Source organism: Balearica regulorum, chromosome 9, assembly GCF_011004875.1.
Source record: "Balearica regulorum gibbericeps isolate bBalReg1 chromosome 9, bBalReg1.pri, whole genome shotgun sequence".
Taxonomy (NCBI): Eukaryota; Metazoa; Chordata; class Aves; order Gruiformes; family Gruidae; genus Balearica; species Balearica regulorum.
Window position 1 is genome coordinate 631,586 of NC_046192.1, and position 21,926 is coordinate 653,511.

At 61.1% G+C, this 21,926-nt stretch overlaps 1 protein-coding gene and 1 long non-coding RNA gene across 2 annotated transcripts; one reads left to right on the forward strand and one right to left on the reverse strand.

Annotated features, from left to right (window-relative positions):
• Positions 1-840: 840 nt before the first annotated feature.
• On the reverse strand, positions 841-21,807 carry LOC142602874 (uncharacterized). The gene is made up of 3 exons (XR_012836689.1): positions 21,496-21,807; positions 2,757-3,037; positions 841-1,993 (listed from the first exon to the last, which is right to left on the reverse strand). It is a non-coding gene; the product is annotated as an uncharacterized LOC142602874 (long non-coding RNA).
• PTTG1IP (PTTG1 interacting protein) lies at positions 3,817-12,501 on the forward strand. Its single transcript, XM_075760645.1, has 7 exons — positions 3,817-3,990; positions 6,305-6,357; positions 7,320-7,428; positions 9,497-9,599; positions 9,707-9,772; positions 10,187-10,233; positions 11,719-12,501. The coding sequence occupies exons 1-7, from the start codon at positions 3,906-3,908 to the stop codon at positions 11,760-11,762; spliced, it is 507 nt and encodes a 168-aa protein (XP_075616760.1). The 5' UTR covers positions 3,817-3,905; the 3' UTR covers positions 11,763-12,501.
• Positions 21,808-21,926: the final 119 nt, after the last annotated feature.

Consider the following 21,926-nt stretch of genomic DNA (forward strand, 5'->3'; position numbering starts at 1 on the left):
AAAGGAAAGCAGGTGCCGAGGTCTGACCCCGACACCCTCGGCAGCACCTCCCGGGGCAGGGAGGGCAAACGGGCCTCGGGGCGGCTCTCTGCCTCCCGTGAGACTTTCTGGGGTCATGCGGGGGGGTTCACAGGGCGAACCCCTGTCCTCCAGCCCGCCGGGCCCCCGCGTTCATCCCCAGCCCCCGTGCAGAGGGCAGCGATCAGCCAGCGAGAGCATGGGGGTGGGGGGGGGATTTCACCGCGCCGCGTCTCCCCATCCTCTGCCCGCTACGGCGATTTAAAAATAGCCTGGGCGGTCCAGCGAGGCGAGAGCATCCCCTTCTTCCAGGAAAGCGAGGAGCCCTGCTCCAGGCCTGGGAGCGTGCCTGCGCTCGGTGGCGGGGGGGTTTTAGTCGTTAGGAAAGCCCTTCAGTATCTGCCTGGAGCGTGGCCGTGAGAGGAGCCATCTGCTCGGGGGGCAGGCGGTGTTTATGCCTCCGCGCAGCGACGGGCTCTGCGGACGCCTCGGCCCATCGCACCGCTCGGCCCCGGTGATGAATGCAGCCGTCTCTGTTTAGGAAAATACCCGCTCCACCGCGCTGGGATCTCCCGCGGCAGCTCGGAAATCCTCCCCGGCCGGTGGCTGACGAGAGCCGGCACAGCGGGGCGGCAGTGGGGACAGCTGCGTACCGGGGGGACGGGGGGTCTGCAGGGGCGGCCCTGCCGCATCGGGGACCGGGCACGTGGGCAGCCCCTCTCCGAAGACAGCCAGAGGGGACATGGGGCTGGGACTGAAGGGAGAGCTTTGAAGAAGGACAAGGAAAAGCGACTGTTTTCAACCTTACTTTAGTTTCTTCCCCCCCTTTTTTTTTTTCTTTTTCGTCCCACAAAGTAAATCTTTTTCATTCGGACCCTGCTGGCACAAAGGTTTTGCACCGAAATGCTGGCAATCACCCCTTTCCATCGCTGGCTGGCGTGGGGAGCTAATTTTATCCTCCTCGGCCCCCCTCCATCTCTTGGAGATTGTCCTGTTGCAGCCAGGGAGTGCTAGAAAATAGCACATCGCCCACTCATCCAGCCTCCTTCAAGGGAAATATTTATATTATGCCAAAGAGAGGGTTTCCATGGCAGTGATGACTTTAGCACCGTCGCCTTGGAAACCACTTGAGGCCATCTTGAAGGGTTTGAAAATACCCTTCAGAGACAAATAAGGAAAGGGAGCGGAAAGGCCAGCGGGGTTTGGTCTCCCCCAGCTTGCCCATCGGCACCTTGCCCGCTCTCGCTGCCCTGGCGCTCGCCCACGGGTGTCACTCCGGGTCCCTGCCCGTGCTGTGGGATGCTCTGTAGCCCAAGTGTTGCTTCCCAAATGGACCCAGGACAAACGAAGGAGGCACTTTGCAAACAGAAATGGTTCGGTGAACGCTTCCTCCTGCCACCCGAGCCGGCCGGCAGCGGCTCTGGTGTCAGGGCTTTGCTCGGCGAGCGTGTAAGGAGACTTCCCCGGGCCCGCTAATGCCGGAGCAATGCCCGTGCCTGCCCAGCCTCGGGCGCCAGCCGCTTTCGGAGGAACAAACACACAGGTCCCCCGTCTTTTCGGCAGCCCCCGAGTCCCCGCTACATGCAAAGAGCCCCGTGTTTCTCCCGAGGAGCTGCCAAAACCCAAACCACCTGCGAGAGGTGGCTGCTGGCGTCAGAGCACTCGCCTGCGGTGGCAAAATCTAGAGAGGCTTGTTCCCTCCTCGGCATCACCCGTCTCCCATGGCTCAGCCCCCACGTCCCATGGTTCGGCCGACCTAACGCTATCGGCCGTTTACTCTCCCTGCCCGCAGGAGCTCTGCCGCCAGCGGCCGGCCCATCTGGCTCTCAAGGCCACCGGGAGCACGGCAGGGAGAGCGGAGCTCTCAGAGCGGGTGGACGACGAGCTCCCCGACAAAGCTGGCGGCGGCAGGGGCAGCCGGCGACGCTGCCGGCTCAAGCGGGATTGCTGTCTTCAGGGGTTGTTCTCCACCTTGCTGAAAAATATTAATCGTCTTCTTAATTTAGTTGAGGGCAATCCAAACCACGTTTTTATTCCTTCTCCCCAAGCTGACTCCACGCCGGGGAGTCAGATATTCACCAAGCCAGAGCTCCACCCTTGGCACCCATGTTCGGCTCTGCAGGGCATCCCTGGCGCTGCCGGCTGCCTCCCACCCACGGGCTCCTTCACGCCGCCCCATGCCTGCCCCACGGCCAAAATCGCTCAGCCACAAACAACTCGGCCAGCTTTCCACAGAGAAACAGCCGTGCGGTGCTTAGTCCCTCCGTGGGATCCCGAGGGTGGGGGTAGCTCCTCTCTCCCTGTCCCGCTGCCCGTGCCAGGCTGCCTGCTCCTGCCTGCACCTCGAGGGGGGCAAGGTGCGTTTCGGGGATGCGATGGGGATGGACTGGTGGTGTCAGGGCGTGATGCCCTCTGGAGATTTGCAGCCACGTGTCTGCTTGAAAAAGCTTGGTCTTGTTCTGAATCAGCCTGGCCGCAGCGTGCCTTTACGCTGGAGCCTGATGCCCACCCAGCTTCGAGGGACTGTGGCTTCAGCCGTCACTGCAGGGCAGGGAAGCAGCAGCTGGCGAGGACACAGCACCCCACGGGGACACAGCACCCCACGGGGACACGGCACCCCACACTACCCAGGGGAACCCGGGCGCAGGATTGCAAGCCAGGACGGGTGCGCTTGTGGGAACCAGCAGTTTTGCCCGGCTGCTGCCAAGAAGCCCATGTACACGTGGTGGTAGTCTCACCCGTTCCCAAGGGATCCGGGGTAAAACCAGGTCCCCGAGCAGCCCCACGCAGGCAGCATCGCAGCCCTCCTCACAGTCACAGAGGAAACCCATTTCTTTTGGGCTCTCTGCACCTCTGGGCATGAATCGAGCGGTGCGAGCCCTTTGCCTCCAGCACAGGAAAGCTCTCGGCTCTATTCTTGACCTACAGCATCTGAAAATCCCTGTTTATACGGATGCAGCTTCTCACTTCTCGAACACTGAGCACGTAGGCTCGAGGCCAGCGGGCTTCTGCCTGTGCCCTGGAGGGAGACCCCAACGCCCCGGGTGACACGAACATTCGCAGCTGGTCCACGCCAACCCAGGTGAGAGGCTGGGGTGCAAAGCGTGGAATTAGAGGGTAAATATTTATTCATGGGCATGCGGAGTACCCAAACGCGGCTTTACACAGGGTCCTTATACCCTTCAACACGCAGGTACGAGAGGACTTGACTAATCGCTAACGCCCACGCCACCGGTTGCTAATCACAGCGAAACTTTGCAAACCCGCTCTATTTCTGCGGCGTTCTTGCCGCTCGCCTATCGATCCAGGCGCCCCTGGAGTCAGTCCTGCTGGAGTTACTGGTCGGTGACACCAGGCGACGCCGGGAGGGTTTCAAGGACGTGCCAGCGGGGCCGGGATGCTGGCGTTACCTGGGCTGGCTGGGGTATCCCTTATCCTTCACGGACCGCTCTGAGCTTCCCAGAAGCCAAGTCCTTCTTTCCAGGGCCGGGCTGTCCTTTCGTTTGTTTTACTTCACGCGAACACCGCCAAAGCCTCCGGGAAAACTCCCCTCCAAGTACAGGTTAACAACGGCAACGCTGCCGGGAGCCAGGGGCAGCCAAGGGGCCGCTCTCCTGTTCGGGCTCCCGCTGCCCCAAAAACCCGGAGGCTTTTGCGGGGGGCCGGGGCCTGCCGCGGGGGGCCGGGGCTGCGCGGGCTGGGGCGGTGGTGGCAGTTCCTCCAGCGAGGCCCCGGCCCGCCCCCGCCCCCAGGCCCTTCCTTCTGCTCCGGCCGGTGCTCGGGGCCGCCGGCGGCTCCCTGCGCTCCGTGTCCGGGGCCGCCCCCCAGCCCGCCCCCCGCTGCTCGGCCCTACATAGGCGGCGGCGTCCGCCCCGCCCGGTTCCGCCATGGCCCCGGTGCTCGGGCCCTGCGCAGCCCTGGCCCTGGCCCTGGCCCTGCTGCCCGCCGCCGCCGCGCAGGACGTGGCGGGAGGTAAGCGCGGCCCCGGGCTCGGCACTGGCGGGGTCCCGGCATGGCCCTGCCGGTACCGGGCCGGGAGCTGTGAGCCCCGTGGTCCCGGCCCTGCTGGGTGCTTCCCCCCGCCCCTCGGGGGACGAGGATGGTGAGCAGATCGCGGGAGCGGGCGCTGCTCACAGAGCACCCGAAACTCGTGGCTTCGCCGTTGCTTCGGACCCCGCTTTGGCGGGACGTCTGGGCACGGGGTGGCCGCTGGCCGAGGCGCTGTGGCCACTCGGGATGGGGACGGGCAAGCCTGGGAGCTCTGCAGGGTGCAATCCTGCGCAGGGCGCTGGAAGGCGGGGTGCTGGAAGAGGGGCTTTACTTGCTGCTTTTCCATCTGCTGTCTCAATGTAACTGTGCGTTTAGTGGTGCCCGCGGCTCGGCCAGGTCTCAGGCGGGAGCTGGGTTACCCCCCCTGGGCAGCCAGCCCCCCACCCATGGCCCGTCGGAGGAGATCCTCCCTCGGAACAGGGGAGACGGGCTGGGGGAGCCCCGGGCTGAGACCTGCAGACGAGGGAGGCGGATGCTGTCAGATCCGGGTGAGGAGCGGCGGGTGGCCAACTGCTTCTCCTCGGTGGGTGGAGGATGTCGCGTAGCCCCATGGGTGCTGTGCCGCGTCGAGGGGAAGCTCTAGCAAAGGGTTGGGAGGAGAGCGAGGACCACCATGTGTCCTGCTCTCTTCCTTCCGCCCCAAGCCATCCACTTCTCTTGCAGGCCAGTGGCAGAAGCGTTACCCAGGAGGCTTCTGGCACAGCAAGAGCCGCTCTCCCCACCTCTGTCCCCGAGGACTGCGGTGCTTCCTGCGCCGTCCTATGCGAGTGCGCTGGTCCCCTGAGGTTCAGACAAAACCCCAATCCTGAAGGGCTGCAAGGTCCCACAAATGGAGGAGGAACCCCAGCTGGGGGTGCCAGGAGAGGGGACGCCCCGGGGGAAAGCAGAGCAGCACTGGGAAGCCCGGTTAAAACCCCAGGCTCTCCTTTTGCCCGCTGATGGCCTCCTGCGGTGCGAGAGGGCTGTTTCACGACTGCGAGCAAGCAAAGAGTCTCAGGGGTGGCACAGGCGCGGGGGTGCTTTTCCGGCCTCGGCTGGGGAAATGGGGAAGAAGCGGCTTCCTAGAGTGTTCAAAATCTGCAATCTCGGGCCCTGGGCAGTGTGTAAACACCCTTATCGGAGCTACGTTAATGAATTGCCCAGTTGTTTGGAGGGCTGCGCAGAGCATGTGACTGCTGACAGTGGGTCACAGCTGAGGGCTCCTGCCAGCTGGAGAGAGAAAATGCGGCTTTGCTGCTTGCAAGCGTGGAAAACAAGCACCTCTGGGACTGACTTCTTCCTGATTAAGGCACTGCAAAGCAGTGATCCTTTTTCCACCAATTACCGAGTAGTCAGGCAAATTGGTTTGTGCTTTTTTGTTTGGGTTGGTTTTTGGTTTGGTTTTTTTTTTTAAATCCCAGTCAAACAGGCTGGTGCTTCAACTCTTTAGGCAGGGGTGAGGTTTAAATGACCGACCCTAAAGGGCTGGCAAACCACCCTTCCTGAGGATCTGGGGGAGCATACCAGTGAAATGGCAGGCCAGGGTGCTGTAGAAGACTTCCCTGAAGAGCTAGTGCTGCCAGCAAGCCCAGGAAGGCAGCTGGACTGGGCCACCTCGTCCTGTGTTCATCCATCCCCCCCGCCCAGCCGACCCGCATCCCCTGCGGACACTGTTGTCCGTGGTCCGGGAGCTGCCCGTGGCCTATAGCGGGGGTCTTCCTCCCCCACATGGGGTGGAAACGGGTTCTGAACGTGGGCACAGACCTTGGCTGCGGTGCCGCTCCGTCGCCTGGAGCGTTTCCTGCTGAAGGAGGGTTTGGATGAGTCGGCTGGGGCAGGGTACGGCCCTCACGTGCAGCGGGAGGGTCTGGGCTCCCGTGGGGACTTCGCTGCGTGTCCCCCCCTTGCGCTCCTCTGCTTTTCCTGGTACAAACTTCCTCGTCTGGGGCTTGTTTGCTTGAGCCGCTCGTCATCGGGCGATATGGGACTGCACACCCTGCCCACTGCTTCTCCTCGTCCTCGCGGGATCCCTGCGGCCCGACCCCTGCTGTGTCCCAGCTGTCCTGCTGCTGCGGGCCACAGCAAATGCTCAGACTTCTAGGGGACTTTTAGGGGACCATTGCCGCTGCTCTGATGAGAGCCACCACCTCCCGGAGCGAGCAAAGCAGCGGGCAGGAGCCGGCTCTGAGGAGCCCGGAGTTTTAAACCACTGAGAAGCTGTTCAAAGTACCGAGGTGTCTTTTTTTCCTTCCTGTAGATTGTCACCAGTACACAAACAGGAGCTGCGAGGAGTGTCTGAAAAATGTCACCGTAAGTAGCAGCGGTAAAACTCCCAGCCTTTCGCGATGCCTGAAAACATGGCGTGGGCTTTTGCGGGGCTGTTTTGGAGCAGTTCCTCCCCTGGGAGGGGGGCTGCTCCCCTGCCCTTGTCCTGAGCATGCTGCAAATGTCACCCCCCCCCATGACGGTGAGAGGGCAACCTCCCGCAGGGGCTCTGGGAAGAGGTTGTTAGAAACCATTTGGATTTTGTCATACGATTTTAGAGTCGAGTAATGGAATTGCTGAGGTCCTCACGGATGGGAGACACCGTCAGGGGATGCGCACGGTGAAGGAGCTGAGTGGGTTGGACTGGCTGGCCGAGCTGCCCCTCTGCTGGTCTGTGGGTGCCACGGCACTGGGTGGGTGCAGGATGCATACCTGTGTCCTGCCAACCTCTGCTGCCTTATCTCAGATATCGGCAAACTTGAACTTGAGTCAGATCTCACAGCTGATTTAGCCAGAACCAGTTTGACCAAACCCAACCGAACGCTGACGTTGGGGGTTGGAGCCACCAGGAGAAGAGGGTGCAAAGCTGCTGCAGGTCGCCTGGCTGGCGCACGCACCCCCCTCTCCTGCTCACCAGCTCTCTGTTGAGTGGCTGTCTCAAAAGCTTTCTCCTTGTCCCAAAAATGCTGCACGGAGTAAACATGAAGGATTTGGTGATTACTACCGTCGTGCAAGGCAGGAGAAGGGTTCTCGGCACCTTGACTCGCTCTAGAAATCTGCGCTCCCCTTGCCTGCCTCTCCTGGCGTGGGCAAGCCTGATGCAGCCCGTGCTGACCGAACGCAACTGCTGCTCCCCAGCATCCCGGGGCTGCTGGGCGGTACCTGGTCCTTCGGGAGCAGGCGGCGGTGGCCGTCTTGCTGCGGCTACCAAAAGCAGAGCACGGCTAGCTAGCTAGCAGTACTGCCGTGCACCAGTAACGCTGTGCTGCCTGGTTCCTGTGTCCCAGTGCCTGTGGTGTGCCAGCAGCGGGAGGTGCGTGGAGTACCCCGTCCGAAGGATCCTCCCCCCGGCTGACCTCTGTGAGCTCCGCTCAGCGCGCTGGGGTGTCTGCTGGGGTAAGTGGATCGCGCTCAAGCGATGGCTGCCTCTCGTGCTGGCTGCTAAGTGGCACTGACTGCCGCTCGTGCGGCGGCGGTGGGAGGTTTCCCCTGCCTCCCTTTCTCACTGCTGGTGCAGCAATGACGGGCTGAAGTCAATCAGGGTTCCGCAAACTTCCTGAAGCGTGGGCGAGAAAGCGGAGTGTGAGCAGTCCCTGCCTTCTGGCAAGAAGGACCCGTGGGGCTTTAGCAACTCTAAATATGTTCCTCATGCTTTGGTGTGATGGAGGCTTCCAAACATGGCTAGTGCCTGGGAGCAGGAGTCGAAGGTGCTCTGCAGGCAGCTGCCCGTGCAACCCTTCCCGGTGTCCGACTCCTCAGCAGCTCCTCTCTGCGCCCCGTGCGCCCTTCCTTGCGCTGCCGCTGGCTCTTCATGCGTAGCCATGTGGCTGCTGTCCCAGGCAGGCTCGTAAAATTCACGGGGGCTCTGGAACCAGAAGTGAGGTGACTTCTCTGGAGGCCTGCGTGGGCTCCCGGTGCTGAGCGTGCCATGGTCCTGCTCAGCTCTGGGCACCCACGTCACCTCCTGGCTGCCTTTCCTCCTCGGTGCTCTGTTTCCTGGTGGGTTTCTGGAGAAATTCCTGTCTTGTTTAGACCAGGTATGCTCGTGCTCAGACAGGACCCAGGTTTTGGGGGCTGGGGCAGCTAGGAAGCAAGCTGGGGCTTGATTTCTCTCACCCGTCACCTTGATGAGGAACTTGGAGTTGAACTGTGGTCGCCTGACATCTATCGCGGTTGAGGCTGGGCTCTCTTCTCTACCCACAAGAGAGCTAAAACTGCTGCCATACCTTGTGGAGGAAGAATCTCCTCTTTGTGAGCGCTACAGGATGCTTTTGTGAAACTTGTGTAAGACCTTGAAATACTAGTTTGTATGTGAGTAGCTTCACAAAAGGTTTCATTATAGAAGAACGCGTTCCTTAGCTTGCAAAACTCGCTTTAGAGCAGATTAGTCCTGTGGGAGATTAGCTCTTAAATGAGTCTGCGTTTTTGGACTTAAGCCTTTATCACCGGGCGGTGGAGTGGCTGGTGCTCTGCCACGGACCTCTGTGGGAAGGGGGGGGTCTGGACCCCAGGCTCACCGTGAAAGCCAAGGTCTCAGAAGCACCGATACAGACGGATGCTGGTGGAGAAACTCTTCTGAGCTGAAGAGCAGGTTTGGGCATCTCACCTCCGCTGGGCTGACTTCTGATCCTTGGCTTTTGGGCTGTCCCCCGCATGGCTCCACGGGTCCGTCGCAGGGCAGCCAACGAAAGCTTTGCGTAGCTCCGAGGCAAGACAGCGCTGTGGACAGTCAGGTCTCAAATACCGCCTTTCTCAAAGCCTTCCTGGGAACGTGGACCTGCAGCCCTCCCTGCTGCTGGGTGACTGCTGGAGGGGCTACGTGAGCCTGCCCGTGGGGCCAAACACAAGTGTCTGCAGGCCGGTGGCTCGCTGACTTCTGGTCTCACTGGTGACCTGCTAAGCCACGGCAGCCGTCTTCAGCTGCTTCAGCAGCACTGCTGGCCCCGAGCCCATAAATCCCAACGGATCTTGCCTCGCACTCTCTCACCCCAGGACTCCAGACACCCGTAAGTGCCTCCAGTCCGTGTCATCTCCTCCTGGATGACTTCTGAGGCTGGCTCCTGCGGGCAGTAACTCCTGTGCCAGCTGTGGCCTCTGTCAGAGGTTGCTCCTCAGCCCGGAAGCCTCCAGTTTTTTTCCCTTGATGGGTTCCTGTTCACCCGGATTAGCGATTAAGACAGCTTTGCTCCTGTTTCTGCCGGAGGAGTTTGACCTGAGTGCGTTTGCTCTTGCCTTTCTTCATGGCCAGTAACCGAGCGCTGTAATCAGCACTACGTATGCTCAGCTGGTGTGTACGTGCCGGTGCCAACACGTGCGTACCTATAGATAACGATGTCCATCCTGCGTTCCGTGTCTCCAGCCCAGTGACTGAAGCTCCTGGTGACAGTAACCCTATGCTTGTAAATATTGTAACTCCAGGCAGCCGTGTGTTTGTGTGCTAAATGTGTTTTGTCAAATCCTTTAGTGAACTTTGAAGCCCTGATCATTGCGATGTCCGTGGTGGGAGGAATGATCCTCATCACGTTGGGGGTCTGCTGCTGCTGCTGTTGTAAGAAAAAGAGCAAAAAGCAAGTATTGGAGGGGTTCCCTGTTTTCTCGGAGTAGCTCAGATGCAACCACGTGCTGTTGCAGAACTGAGTGCCAAGCGCTGCTAACGGGCTCTTCTGTCTGCCAGGCCAGACAAGGATGACGAGAGGGCGGCCAGGGAGCGGGAGAAGCGGCGGGTGCGGCAGGAGGAGAGGTGAGGTTGCCCCGCGGTCCCCGCTCCCCTGCGAGCGAGCCGCGCCGCCCCAGGCTGCGGTGCGATTTGGCTCCTGTCTGTGCTGTCAAACGCGACGCCAGGAGGCACGTGGGGCCCGACGTGTGTGGTCGGTGGCTGCTTCGACCCTAGCTCAAATGTAAACCTCACGAGCAACGTCTTTTTGGGATGACTGGCAGATGCAGCATCCCAGCAGTGTTGTGTACGCGGCTCCCTGAGGGCTGCTGACGTGCGTGGGCTCTGGTGGGCCCCAGCGCCACAGGGACATGGGTGGCGGGGGACACTGAGCAAACCTGGAGCTCCCTAGGTTGGGAAGAAGAAGGAGCTGTAGCTCCTCTTGTTTGGTTTTGTATCGCCAGTCACTGACGCGTGGTTTTTCTGCTTTGTTTCTTGCAGGAGAGCAGAGATGAAATCACGGCATGATGAAATCCGAAGAAAATATGGTACAGCGCTGATGCGAGCGGTTCAGACTAGGGTTTGGATCGAGCAGCCTCAGTAGCTGTGTTCCTTGCTATGGTTACAGCTGCAGAGGAGACTTGGCCAGCAGGGAAAACACCATCTCTGCTTCCCCCGTCTCAGTGACTTGCTCTTTGCCTCTGGGAGCAAGCATAGAGATGCTTAGGTCACAGCATGTGACCCCACGCGATTGCTGCTCCCCTTGGGCAGGGCAGTGTTTGATTTCCACCCCCGCCTTGGGACCTGTGTCCTCCGAACTCCCCACGTGGGAGAAGCTGCTGCGCCTTGGCTGGAGGGGAGAAGCAGAAGCTGGCAGGCCCAGCGCCAGCCACGATGCTGCTGCCCTTCAGGCATGGCCCTGCGGTCAGCGAGTGGCCGGGGGGCCAGGCAGCACCCCGGGGTGCAGCAGCCCGGGTGTCCACAGCCGCAGGAGCACAGAGCAGGCACCAGCCCGGCCGCAGAGCGGGTCCTCCTGTGCCGGCAGCGCTTCCCCGGGAGGTGGCTCAGCCCCCCCGCCCTGGTGCTGGGAGTGCACGGCCTCCCGCCTGGGGCTGGGCTGGCCTTCGGGGGAGTCCCACCACCCTGGGGCAGGTGGGGACCTGCCTGAGGAGGACAGCAGCCTGGGAGGAAGCGGGGAGCAGCCTGGGGCTGGTGGAGGGGTCTCTCCTGCCTGCTCATTGGGGCTGCTGGGGGCTTCCAAGGTGGCCGTGGGGCAGGGAGCCGTCAGGCTCCTGCACGCTGCGCGTGGTGGTCTCTGGCTTTGGTGGGGGGGAGGACCGTAGGGAATGCTGGAGACCCTTCCTCTGCCTGCAGCAGGTCCAGGTTGGGCAGGAGATCCAGGGGGAATGCAGAGCAGGCAAAGCTGTGCCTGAAGGAGCTCTGGGTGGGGGAAGCACGTCATGTGGAAGTGGAAGAGCTGTGCTCCAGGACTGTTGCCATGCCAGGACTCTGTCTCGCTGCAGCCTGACCGCAGAGTTGGCAATCTTGTCCTTTCTGGCTGTTTCTCCTCAAAAGTGATGGGCTGGGGCAGGGAAAGCAGCCAGCAGCGGGACGGGGGCTTGGCACTGGCCCAGAAGTCAGCCCCATGCCCTGCTCCGCTGTCTCCCAGTCGGTGGGTGTAGGAGCAGCTCTAAGAACAGTTTTAATTTAATTTGGGTCTGGGCTCTGAGCTTCCAAGTGCAGTGGACCAGAAGGAGCGTGCAGACGGGGCGCTCTGTTGTGCTGCTTTACCTGGGCTTTCACGGACTGCTGGGGAGAGGGGGTTTGCCGTCAGGTCGGGCTCCTTAACGGATCTCTCCTCTTGCGCGGAGGCGTGAAATGGTGCTGGCCGCATGCACGGCTCGAGCGAGAGCAGGTCTTTGGGAAGGACTGCGGGGCGGGAGGCTGGATGAAGCACAAATGAGAAAGTTGTTACCAAGCACTAGGTTTCTCGCTGGCCACTGCTGTCTGAACAAATCTCTCTTCTCTTCTAGGCCTCTTCAAGGAAGAGAACCCTTATGCAAAATTTGATAATTAGCATCTCCGGACCTGCCCGCCCCAGTGAGCAGTGCCTCTGCGCAGAGCCGCAGGACTGCACGCCTTCCCCACCACGAGGAGACCACCGTGGTGCCACCTCAGCTGCCACAGAGGATGAGCCAAATGCTTGGAGTCACCATTGTCCCCACTCCAGGCGCCCAGCTGGCTCCAGAGCTTTGCTCTTGCTCTGCTGGTGCAGGAAACGTGGTGGCAGTACTGGGGGATGACACGTTTCTTCTCACTCACCCCTGGGGTGGTTACGGAGTCCAAAGCAATGCAAACAACAATCCTTGTCCCTGGCCGAGGGCAAAACCAACGTTCTGCATCTTTCTTGCTCCTGCCTCACCAAATACCCTTCACGCGCACAGAGCCAGGCTTTTCTGTCCCCCTCCTTCTTCTCTTTTTTTTCTTTTTAGTATAGGCAAAAGCCGGCAAGAGTTTCTTGACTTGGTGAGCAAGAGGCCTCGGCTGTTACTCCAGGTGCCTGTACTCGTCCCAGCACATTAGCACTCCTTGCAAAAAGCACAAGTTCCTGGTTATCTCGGGCCTCCAGGAGGAAGGTCCCACGTGCACATTCTCACTTGCAACTAATCCGGGGAAATGCCCCGATTCTCCTACCTCTCCGTGCCTTTCCAGAAGGGTGCTCTCCTGGGCTTGATGGCCACGGCTGACAGCAATACTGTAGGGTTCAGATGCATTTACAGTATGTTGACTATATATTAAACTGATTTGATTACTGTGCTAGTCTGAAAGAGTTCAATTCCGCCCCCACAGCGGCTACAGGTTGGCAGCGATGGCCGAGGGAGTTGTGGCCCTGACGGGGTGGTGGAGGGAGGCCGAAGCGAGGCTGCTTTCAAGTGCTGCTGGGCTTGCAAGGAGGGGTCTGTTCGTGGTGACATTCAGCCTTTGGGAAGAGCCGGGTGGTGGGAGCAACGCTGCTCTCTCAGAAAGGACCTGGGCCTTTCTGCAAGAGCCGGGCCTGTGTCCCCCAGCACCCCTGAGAGCCCCTGTTGAAGTGGGGGGGGCCCGGGGGCTCCTGGCAGGGCCGGGCACAGACGAAACCCTGTCCTGCGCTACCTGCATAAGAGACCCGGGGTGGGGAGAGGAGGATGGGAGCTGACTGCTCTTACGTGGTCCCACGCTTGGCCAGAATTGGCTTTGCGGCATGGAGGAGCCTTGCGTGCAAGCAACGCACCTTCCTTCATAGCTTTGTTTGAGGAAAGTTGACTACTGCCTTCTGCCAGGTGGGGTGACTCGCTTCAGGCAGCATTTCTGTGGGCGTGCACAACACCTTCCGTTTGCACGGCCAGGCTTACGGCCCTCGGACACAAACTGCTTGAGTTCAACTCGTGAAGCTAAACCGGCTGTGAAACCTTGGTGCCGCTGCCTGAGCGCTGCGCCGGCTGCCGGAATCTGGCTGGCTTTCGCCAGGATGGTCAGAGGTGCGAGGCTTGCAGGTGACTTTTCATCTAGGCTGTCTCTGGCCACTGCCGGGAGATATTTGGCTTTGGGTGGTAGGAACAAAGGGAACGACTGTGCCAATGCTGAATGGGCGCCTGGGCCGTAACTCGGGCTCCTGCTGAGCGTGAACTAGGCTGCGGTGCTGGGAGGAGGGCTGAAGTAGGAGGGTTGGGTTGCCGGGCTCTCTCCCCTCTTCTGTCCTGCTCTGCTGGAGTGGCTGGGCAGGGGCCGCGTCCTGGTGCTGCCAGCCAAGAGCTGTGGGAGGCGGCGAGGGCATCTCCCCCAGCTCCGCGTGGCTGGGAGACGATGCTTTAGAGAGATCCCCAACGCCCCGTGTTCGGTTTGGAGCTCCTTGCGCAAACTGCCCCGCGTGCGTGGGAAACAAAGCGTGGAGCCCTGTAAGAAGTGAAAATGTTGATAGAGATCCCAGTTGTGCTTGACTGGCTACGCTGGCCTGGAGGGGCCATGGTCCCCTTGCCAATCAAAGGTACGGGGACCCCGTGGGAGCTTTGTTTAAGAACAAGCAACGTACGGGGGCAGCTGGTGCTAAACCGCAAAGCTGTTGGAGCTGCCTTTACCCCTGCTGGGCTGCAATGGGCTCTGGGTCCCATCCTGCCCTGGGGACTGGGACCAGTATAATCCCTTAGGGCTACCTGAGCGCTCTCCCTGGCCCTGCTCCCAGCACTAAGGGGTGGTGCCTCCAGAACCAGCAGGGATGGGGGACTGTGGTGGGTTGACCCTGGCTGAGGGCCGGGTGCCCACCAGAGCCGCTCTAGCACTCCCCTCCTTCTCTAGACAGGGGAGGAAAAGTATAACGAAAAACTTGTGGGTCGAGATAAAGACAGGGAGAGATCATTCTCTAATTATTGTCACGAGCAAAACAGACTGAACCTAGAGAGGGAATTAATCTTATTTATTGCTAGGCAAAACAGAGGAATAAGAAATAAAATCAAATCTTAAAACACCTCCCCCCACCCCTCCCATCTTCCTGGGCTCAACTTCACTCCCGGCTTCAACCTCCGCCCCCCCTCAGCGGCACAGGGGGACGGGGAATGGGGGTTACAGTCAGTTCATCACACGGTGTTTCTGCCGCTTCTTCCTCCTCAGGGGGAGGACTCCTCTCATCGGTCCCCTGCTCCAGTGTGGGGTCCCTCTCACGGGAAACAGTCCTTAACGAACTTCTCCAACGTGAGTCTCTCCCATGGGCTACAGTCCTTCACGAACTGCTCCAGCGTGGTGTCTCCCACGGGGTGCAGACCTTCAGGAGCAAACTGCTCCAGCGTGGGTCCCCCACGGGGTCACAAGTCCTGCCAGCAAACCTGCTCCGGCGTGGGCTCCTCTCTCCACGGGTCCACAGGTCCTGCCAGGAGCTTGCTCCAGCGTGGGCTTCCCACGGGGCCACAGCCTCCTTCAGGTGTCTCCACCTGCTCCGGCGTGGGGTCCTCCACGGGCTGCAGGTGGAATCTCTACACCCCCTCATCCTCCCTCCATGGGCTGCAGCGGGACAGCCTGCTTCACCATGGTCTTCACCACAGGCTGCAGGGGGAATCTCTGCTCCGGCGCCTGGAGCACCTCCTCCCCCTCCTTCTGCACTGACCTGGGTGTCTGCAGATGTTCTTACATCTTCTCACTCCTCTCTCCGGCTGCAAAAGCTCTCTCTGACTGTTTTTGTCTTTCTTAAATATGTTATCACAGAGGCCCTGATTGGCTTGGCCTTGGCCAGGGGCGGGTCCGTCTTGGAGCCGGCTGGCATTGGCTCTGTCAGACACAGGGGAAGCTTCTAGCAGCTTCTCACAGAAGCCACCCCTGTAGCCCCCCGCTACCAAAACCTTGCCACACAAACCCAACACAGGGACCCCTGCATGCAGGTTCACCTCACCGGGACCCCGCTCGCTACAGACTCTGTCCTCCTCTGCAGAACAAGGGCGGCAGAGGGTCCTGCTCCACCTGGGGAACTGGGTCCCTGCCCGGACGGAGCGTAACCGTGCCCTGGGGACAAGCGGAGGGCATACCGTGCTGCCAGGGCTCTGCTGGCATCCTGTGCTCCAGCATCCCCAGCCCGGGGGCTGTCTGCCATAGATGGAGCTTCTGCTAATTTTTCTGATTTCTCCTGTGAAGGTCGCTGTGTGCAGGTATCGTGTGGCTGATGCGCTGCAAAGCTGGCGATCCCTTTAGCTCGGCTGGCCCACGGCGGGGAGGTGAAGCTGGGACCTTGGGTGGACCCCAGGTCTGGGAAGAAACACGTCGGCACTGTAACTGAGAGCTGAGCCTGGCATCTAAAAAGACCCTCAAAAGGTGGAGGGAGAGGATGGCGATGGGGACGGCACAGCGGAGGGGCGGGACAGCGAGCCTCACCGCCGCAGGGTGCACGGCCGAGGATGGCGGGCACTCGGAGGATGCACGGGGGAAGTTGGGAAGAAGGGGTTAATGGGGTGTCGCAGGGAGCTTGGGTTTAAGCTGCAGGACAGCTGCTGCGATGGTGGGCTGCCCAGGGCAGGGCTCGGCTTCTCTGCCATGCGATAGGAAAGGTGGGACAAACAGCCAGCGCCCTGAGCGAGATGAAATCCTGGGCTAAAGACCGAGCTGGGAGCGTGGGCCTCTTGCCTGGCAACAGAGGATGACCATGCCGGGGTGTCACCGCGGCAGCTTCCATCCCTACGCGGGGCCGTGGCCTTGGTGGCAGGGGCACACTGGCTCCGTTCCCTGCTGGAGACCAGCGAAGATCCATCGTGGCTGCGGAGGGTTTGGGAGGAAGAGCTGGGCTCAGGGGACCCCAACGCTGCCTCCCCTGGCTCCTGCCCCCGGGGGAGGAACGGCCCCAGGCCCCGGGACACGCTGAGGGTGCCTGGCTGGAAAGCAGCTCTGCAGAGAAGGCCCTGGGGGTCCTGGTGGACACCACCTTGAACTTGAGCCAGCAAAGGCGGCCAAGGGTGTCCTGGGCTGTACGAGGAGGAGCATTGCCAGCAGGTCGAGGGAGGGGATCAGCGCCGGTGAGGCCACCCCTGGAGTGCTGTGTCCAGTGCTGGGCTCCCCAGGACAAGAGAGAGACGGGGACAGCACGCTGCCGGACAGGCTTTGCATCACAAGGTCTGTGTCTGAGGCTGGGCGAGGAGCTTCTGGGCCCCTCCCCGGGTGCGCCCCTGAGAGCTCTGTGATGACACCAGAGAGTCACAGTCACCCCATGACATCACTTGCGGTGGGCACCCATACACGCCGGCGTGGCGCACTGCCAGCAGCACACGAGACGTGGAGTCCTGCGGGCAGCACCCAAGAGGTCGAGTCCTGCCAGCGGAACGCCAGTGGCCGAGGAGCCACCGAGAGCCGCCAGCGGAACACGAGCCCTCGAGTCCCGCCTGTGGCACCCATCAAGTCCTGCCAGCAGCAGAGGAGACATCAAGTCCCGCCAGCAGCTGACAGGACACCGAGTCCCAGCAGCAGCACTGGAGGCGTCCAGGCACGAGCCGGCGGTGCCGGGAGCCGCCAGGAGCTCCCAGCGGGGGGACACCTGCCCCATCTGCTTGGGTCCCCTTGAAGACCCTGCTGCTGTGGACCCGTGCTGGCATGCTTTCTGCCATCCCTGCATCCAGCGCTGGGCTGCCACCGCCCTCGCTGCCACCTGCCCACTCTGCCGGCAGCCCATCATGGCCATCCACCGCCTGAGGGTGGGCAATGACCGTGCCGGGGTGGCCCACAGTCCCCACGGCCGCTTCCACCCCTACGTGGGGCTGTGGCCGTGGCAGCAGGGGCAGCAGAGGCAGGGGCGGCAGAGGCAGCAGCGGCATCCCGGAGGCCCCCGGCACCGCAGCCTCTCCGCTGAGTGTGGGGAGCGCAGCCCCCCTGTGCCCCGCCAGCGTGTCCGGAGCCTGTCCTGGCAGTGGGACAGCGACGGGCGCAGCCGGCTCCGCTCCCCGCCAGGGACCCGTGAGGATCCATCATGGCTGCGGAGGGTCCGGGAGGAAGAGCCCAGCTCAGGGGACCACACACACCACCTCCCCTGGGTCCGCCCCTGAGTGGGGCAGCTGGGCCCCCCGGGGTCCCTGCGAAATAAAACTAGCAGAGAGATCTGGGGGCCATGCCTGGTTTCTACACACCGCTTTGCTCGTCCCTGCGGGGATGCATCCCTGGAAGGGGAAGCAGAAAGGGAGAAAGGGAAAGGGAAAGTCCCCTGGGACTCTTCCAAGCAGATCCCCAGAGGGGACCAGTGTCTGCTCTCCTGAAGGCCAGGGTGAGGAAAGAGGTTGAGATGGAGGTTTGGGGGAGACTCCTCTCTCCTCTCCTCTCCTCTCCTCTCCTCTCCTCTCCTCTCCTCTCCTCTCCTCTCCTCTCCTCTCCTCTCCTCTCCTCTCCTCTCCTCTCCTCTCCTCTCCTCTCCTCTCCTCTCCTCTCCTCTCCTCTCCTCTCCTCTCCTCTCCTCTCCCCTCTCCCCTCTCCCCTCTCCCCTCTCCCGCACCCCCCCGTGTGCTGGGATCCCACGGGAGGCTCTCTGGGCAGGGGGAGGCAGCCCCAGCACAGCCACCAGCTGCCTGCGCTGCCTGCAGGAGAAGCAGCCCCAGCCGGGATGTTCCTCGTGTTTAGGGAGTCTCTTCTTCAGGGAAATCTGGAGCCCTTCCTCGCTCCTCTCCAGCTGGGGACCACTCCGGGGCATCCCCAAGAGCTGTGCAGTGGCAGCGTGCCCCAAAGGGCGCCAGGCCCTCGCTGTCGCCCCGCTCCATCCCCTCCTGCAGACCGGGTGGCTGGGGAGCTCCCGCGTTGGGGCCGAGCTGCTGCCCACACCTGCCTGCTGCCTTGGCAGACCTTGCTGCCCAGGGAGCGGACCCAAATGTTGGGGTTGAGAGTTTTGGCGGCTGCGGCTGCCCCAGCAAGGGCAGCCGAGCATGAGGTGAGGCTGCTTGGAGCATCCACGGCTTCTCAGTGCCTTCTGGGCCCTGGAGATGGACGCAAAGACAAAAATCTCATGGAGATTTAGATCAGAAAATGCTGGCAAGCGGGAGGTGGCTCTGTGGTACTTCCCAAAGGCTCTTTCCGAGCAGCATCCTCTCATCGGATCCCCCACTGCCGGTACCTGCCCTCTGTGCCGGCCACTGCAAAACCCTTCCTCTGCCCCCAAAACCAGGCCTGGCCACGTGCCGGGCAGGTGCTGTGACCATTCTCCGCCGGCCCAAGGAGCGGGATGAGGCTTGGAGCCAAGCCACTGAGCCACTATTTCCAGGACCGGCGCCAGGGATGCTGAGAGGGGCCATGCCTGCTTTCCTCTGCGCCTGTTCACTTGCCCTGGTGGGATGCGCCCCTGGCCCTGCCCAGGGAAGGGCTGGTGGCCCTGGTGCCACCACCACAGATGCTCCTTTCCTCCCAGTGCTGGGCTCCATCTCCACTGACATCGCTTCAGGAAAGGCCCTTGGAAGGAGGCATCCTTCATGGGAACTCCTCAGAGAAGCGGGCCCAAATGATGCCTTGGGGCATGGGGGGAAGATGTGGGAGGGACCTCCTTCCTCTTCCTCAGGGGTTGGTACTGGGACCGGCGCTGTTTAACATCTTTGTTGGTGACACGGACGGTGGCATCGAGCACACCCTCAGCAAGTTTGCTGATGACACGGAGCTGTGCGATGGGTTGACACGCTGGAGGGAAGGGATGCCATCCAGAGGGACCTGGACAGGCTGGAGAGGTGGGCCCGTGCAAACGGCATGAAGTTCACCAAGGCCAAGGGCAAGGTCCTGCACGTGGGTCAGCGCAATCTCAAGCACAACTACAGGCTGGGCGGAAAATGGATGGAGAGCAGCCCTGAGGAGAAGGACTTGGGCTGTTGGGGGACGAGAAGCTCGCCATGACCCGGCAATGTGCGCTGGCAGCCCAGAAAGCCACCCGTGTCCTGGGCTGCATGTCCAGCAGCGTGAGCAGCAGGTCGAGGGAGGGGATTCTGCCCCTCTGCTCCACCCTGGGGAGACCCCCCTGCAGTGCTGCGTCCAGCTCGGGGGTCCCCAGCACAAGAAGGACACAGAGCTGTTGGAGAGAGTCCAGAGGAGGCCACGGAGATGATGTGAGGGCTGGAGCACCTCTGCTCTGGAGACCTCAGGATGAGAGAGTTGGGGTGGTTCAGCCTGGAGAAGAGAAGGCTGCGGGGAGACTTTAGAGCCCCTTCCAGTCCCTGCAGGGGCTCCAGGAAAGCTGGAGAGGGGCTGGTGCCAAGGGCAGGGAGTGACAGGCCAAGGGGAATGGCCTGAAGCTGCCGGAGGGGAGATGGAGATGGGATGTGAGGCAGAAATTCTTCCCTGTGAGGGTGCTGAGGCCCTGGCAGAGGGTGCCCAGAGAAGCTGTGGCTGCCCCTGGCTCCCTGGCAGTGTTCAAGGCCAGGTTGGATGGGGCTTTGGGCAACCTGGGCTAGTGGAGGGTGTCCCTGCCCATGGCAGGGGTGGCACTGGGTGGGCTGTGAGGTCCCTGCCCACCCAAACCAGTCTGGGATTCTATGATTTCCCTGGCAGACCAAGGCACGTGTCTTCCCTCGCCTGGGAGGACATTTGAGTGCCTTCCCATCCAAGGATGGACGTGTCCTCCCCGCTCTGAAGTCCACCGCACTGGACAGCCTCCAGCACCCACAGCAGCAGCAGCCACGCCAGGTCAGCACCGCGACAGCTTCTGGGAGGACCGAGCCCCGGCAGGAGAGGGGGCTCGCACAGAGCCGGGGTCACTGCCAGGAGAGACCCAGAGCCAGGGGCTGATCCCAGTGGAGGCTCCACGGCGCTGGCAGGACGTTTGCTGCTCTTCGGCAGCAAAAAGCATTCTGGTTCACAAACATCAATCTGGCTGAATTTGACCTCGGGCACAGGACGTGTGTGCGGGCGCAGCCCCCCGAGAGCGGCCAGAGTCTTTCATGCTCTAACCTCGTTCCTCCTGCTGTCGCAAACGGACGTTAACTTGCCAGGATTTGCTTTCAGCCTTGCTGGGTTTTAGCTGAGCTTTTAGGAGGAGCAGCGGGAACCGCCCCAGCGCGCTGGCTCCACATGGGTCCCACTGGGCCATGGTGGTTTTGGCATATGCAAAAATGAAATAAAAGCCACGGTCTCCAGAGAGCTAGCCAGCCGAGAGCGGATGAACACTCACATTAACGTGTAATTAATGCGCAGTTCTGGCTTCAGTTCTTTTGGCAGTGCAGAGTTAATTACAACTGAACTGCAAAGCATCGCACATGGATTTTATTTACTGCTTTATTGGTGTCATGTGTTCTTCCAGCAAAATGTCTCAGCTGTTTGCTCTTGTTCAAGGAAACCAGAAGAACTCATTGCACAGATGGCCCGTGCTAACTTACGTGCTTCTGCTGGAAAGCGAGCTAAAGGATGCGATTGCACCACTGCGTTTTCCTTTGGACCCTGCTTGGTTGTTCGACGCGTTGCTCCAGCACCTCAGCCCATCGCAACGTGCAGGGTGGCACAGGGCTTCAGCCCCAGACCAGCCCGAGAACCAGCGACATCTCTCTTCCCAGCTCTCTCCCGATGCTGCCCCGTGATGTTTTAAAGCGAAAGCCATCGGGGATGGCTGCGACCCAGCGCTGCAGGACCCTCGGCTCGCTCCGAGCCGCAGTGGCCCGGGCTGCCTGGCATACCTGCCGCTGAGCCACCACCGGCCAAATCTGCTGCAGCACCCACTGCCTCGGCTGCCTTCCTGGCCTGGCGCTGCTGCTTAGCACGTTCCCCGAGCAAGGTGAATGCTGGGTTTGTTAAGCGAATTCTGTGGCAAATGCAAGTTAAGTGGCTGCAAATCCAGGGGAGAAGCCGGTTCGTTTAGGGCACCGAGCATAACGGGAGGAGGAGAGCACCTGAAACGGGGAGGTGGGACGCACCAGCCGAAGGGCGTGTAGTGCCCGTGGTGTGACAGGGAGGTTCCTCACCGGGGGCTTGTGGTATGAAGATTCACAGCTGGCCTGTGCTGACCGAGGCGGGAGGCTGGGATGCGAAGCGTGGAATTACAAGGGTAAATATTTATTCATGCGCATGAGGGGTCCAAGCCAAATTGGGGCAACCGAATGTGGTTTTACGCAGGGTCCTTATACCCTTCAACACGCAGGTACGAGAGGACTTGACTAATCGCTAACGCCCACGCCACCGGTTGCTAATCACAGCGAAACTTTGCAAACCCGCTCTATTTCTGCGGCGTTCTTGCCGCTCGCCTATCGATCCAGGCGCCCCTGGAGTCAGTCCTGCTGGAGTTACTGGTCGGTGACACCAGGCGACGCCGGGAGGGTTTCAAGGACGTGCCAGCGGGGCCGGGATGCTGGCGTTACCTGGGCTGACTGGGGTATCCCTTATCCTTCACGGACCGCTCTGAGCTTCCCAGAAGCCAAGTCCTTCTTTCCAGGGCCGGGCTGTCCTTTTGTTTGTTTTACTTCAGCACAAACAATACCAAAGTCTCCAGTAAAATTCCACTTCCTCATCACCTCACAGTGTATAATTAATATATAAAAATAAAGTTAATATACTTTCATACCATGAAGACTGATGGAAACTGATATTTAGGGAAGGGATTTTTTTTCATCACACTTGCCAAACCTGCGACGCACCCAAGCCTCCATCAGAGCCACCGGGCTGCAGCTCCTTTCCGGCAGCATCCGTGTGCCACGGCCGTGCCGTCCCCTGAGCATCCCCTGCTCCTGACATCCACCGAGGGGCTCACCTCACGTGGGGCCGACGGCAGCGGGAGGCTGTGCGCTTGGAC

Coding starts and splice junctions, on each gene's coding strand:
- PTTG1IP (XM_075760645.1), top strand. CDS start 3,906: ATGGCCCCGGTGCTCGGGCCCTGCGCAGCCCTGGCCCTGGCCCTGGCC. Junction 7,429..9,496: donor GCGCTGGGGTGTCTGCTGGG/GTAAGTGGATCG, acceptor CAAATCCTTTAG/TGAACTTTGAAGCCCTGATC. Junction 9,600..9,706: donor TGTAAGAAAAAGAGCAAAAA/GCAAGTATTGGA, acceptor TCTGTCTGCCAG/GCCAGACAAGGATGACGAGA.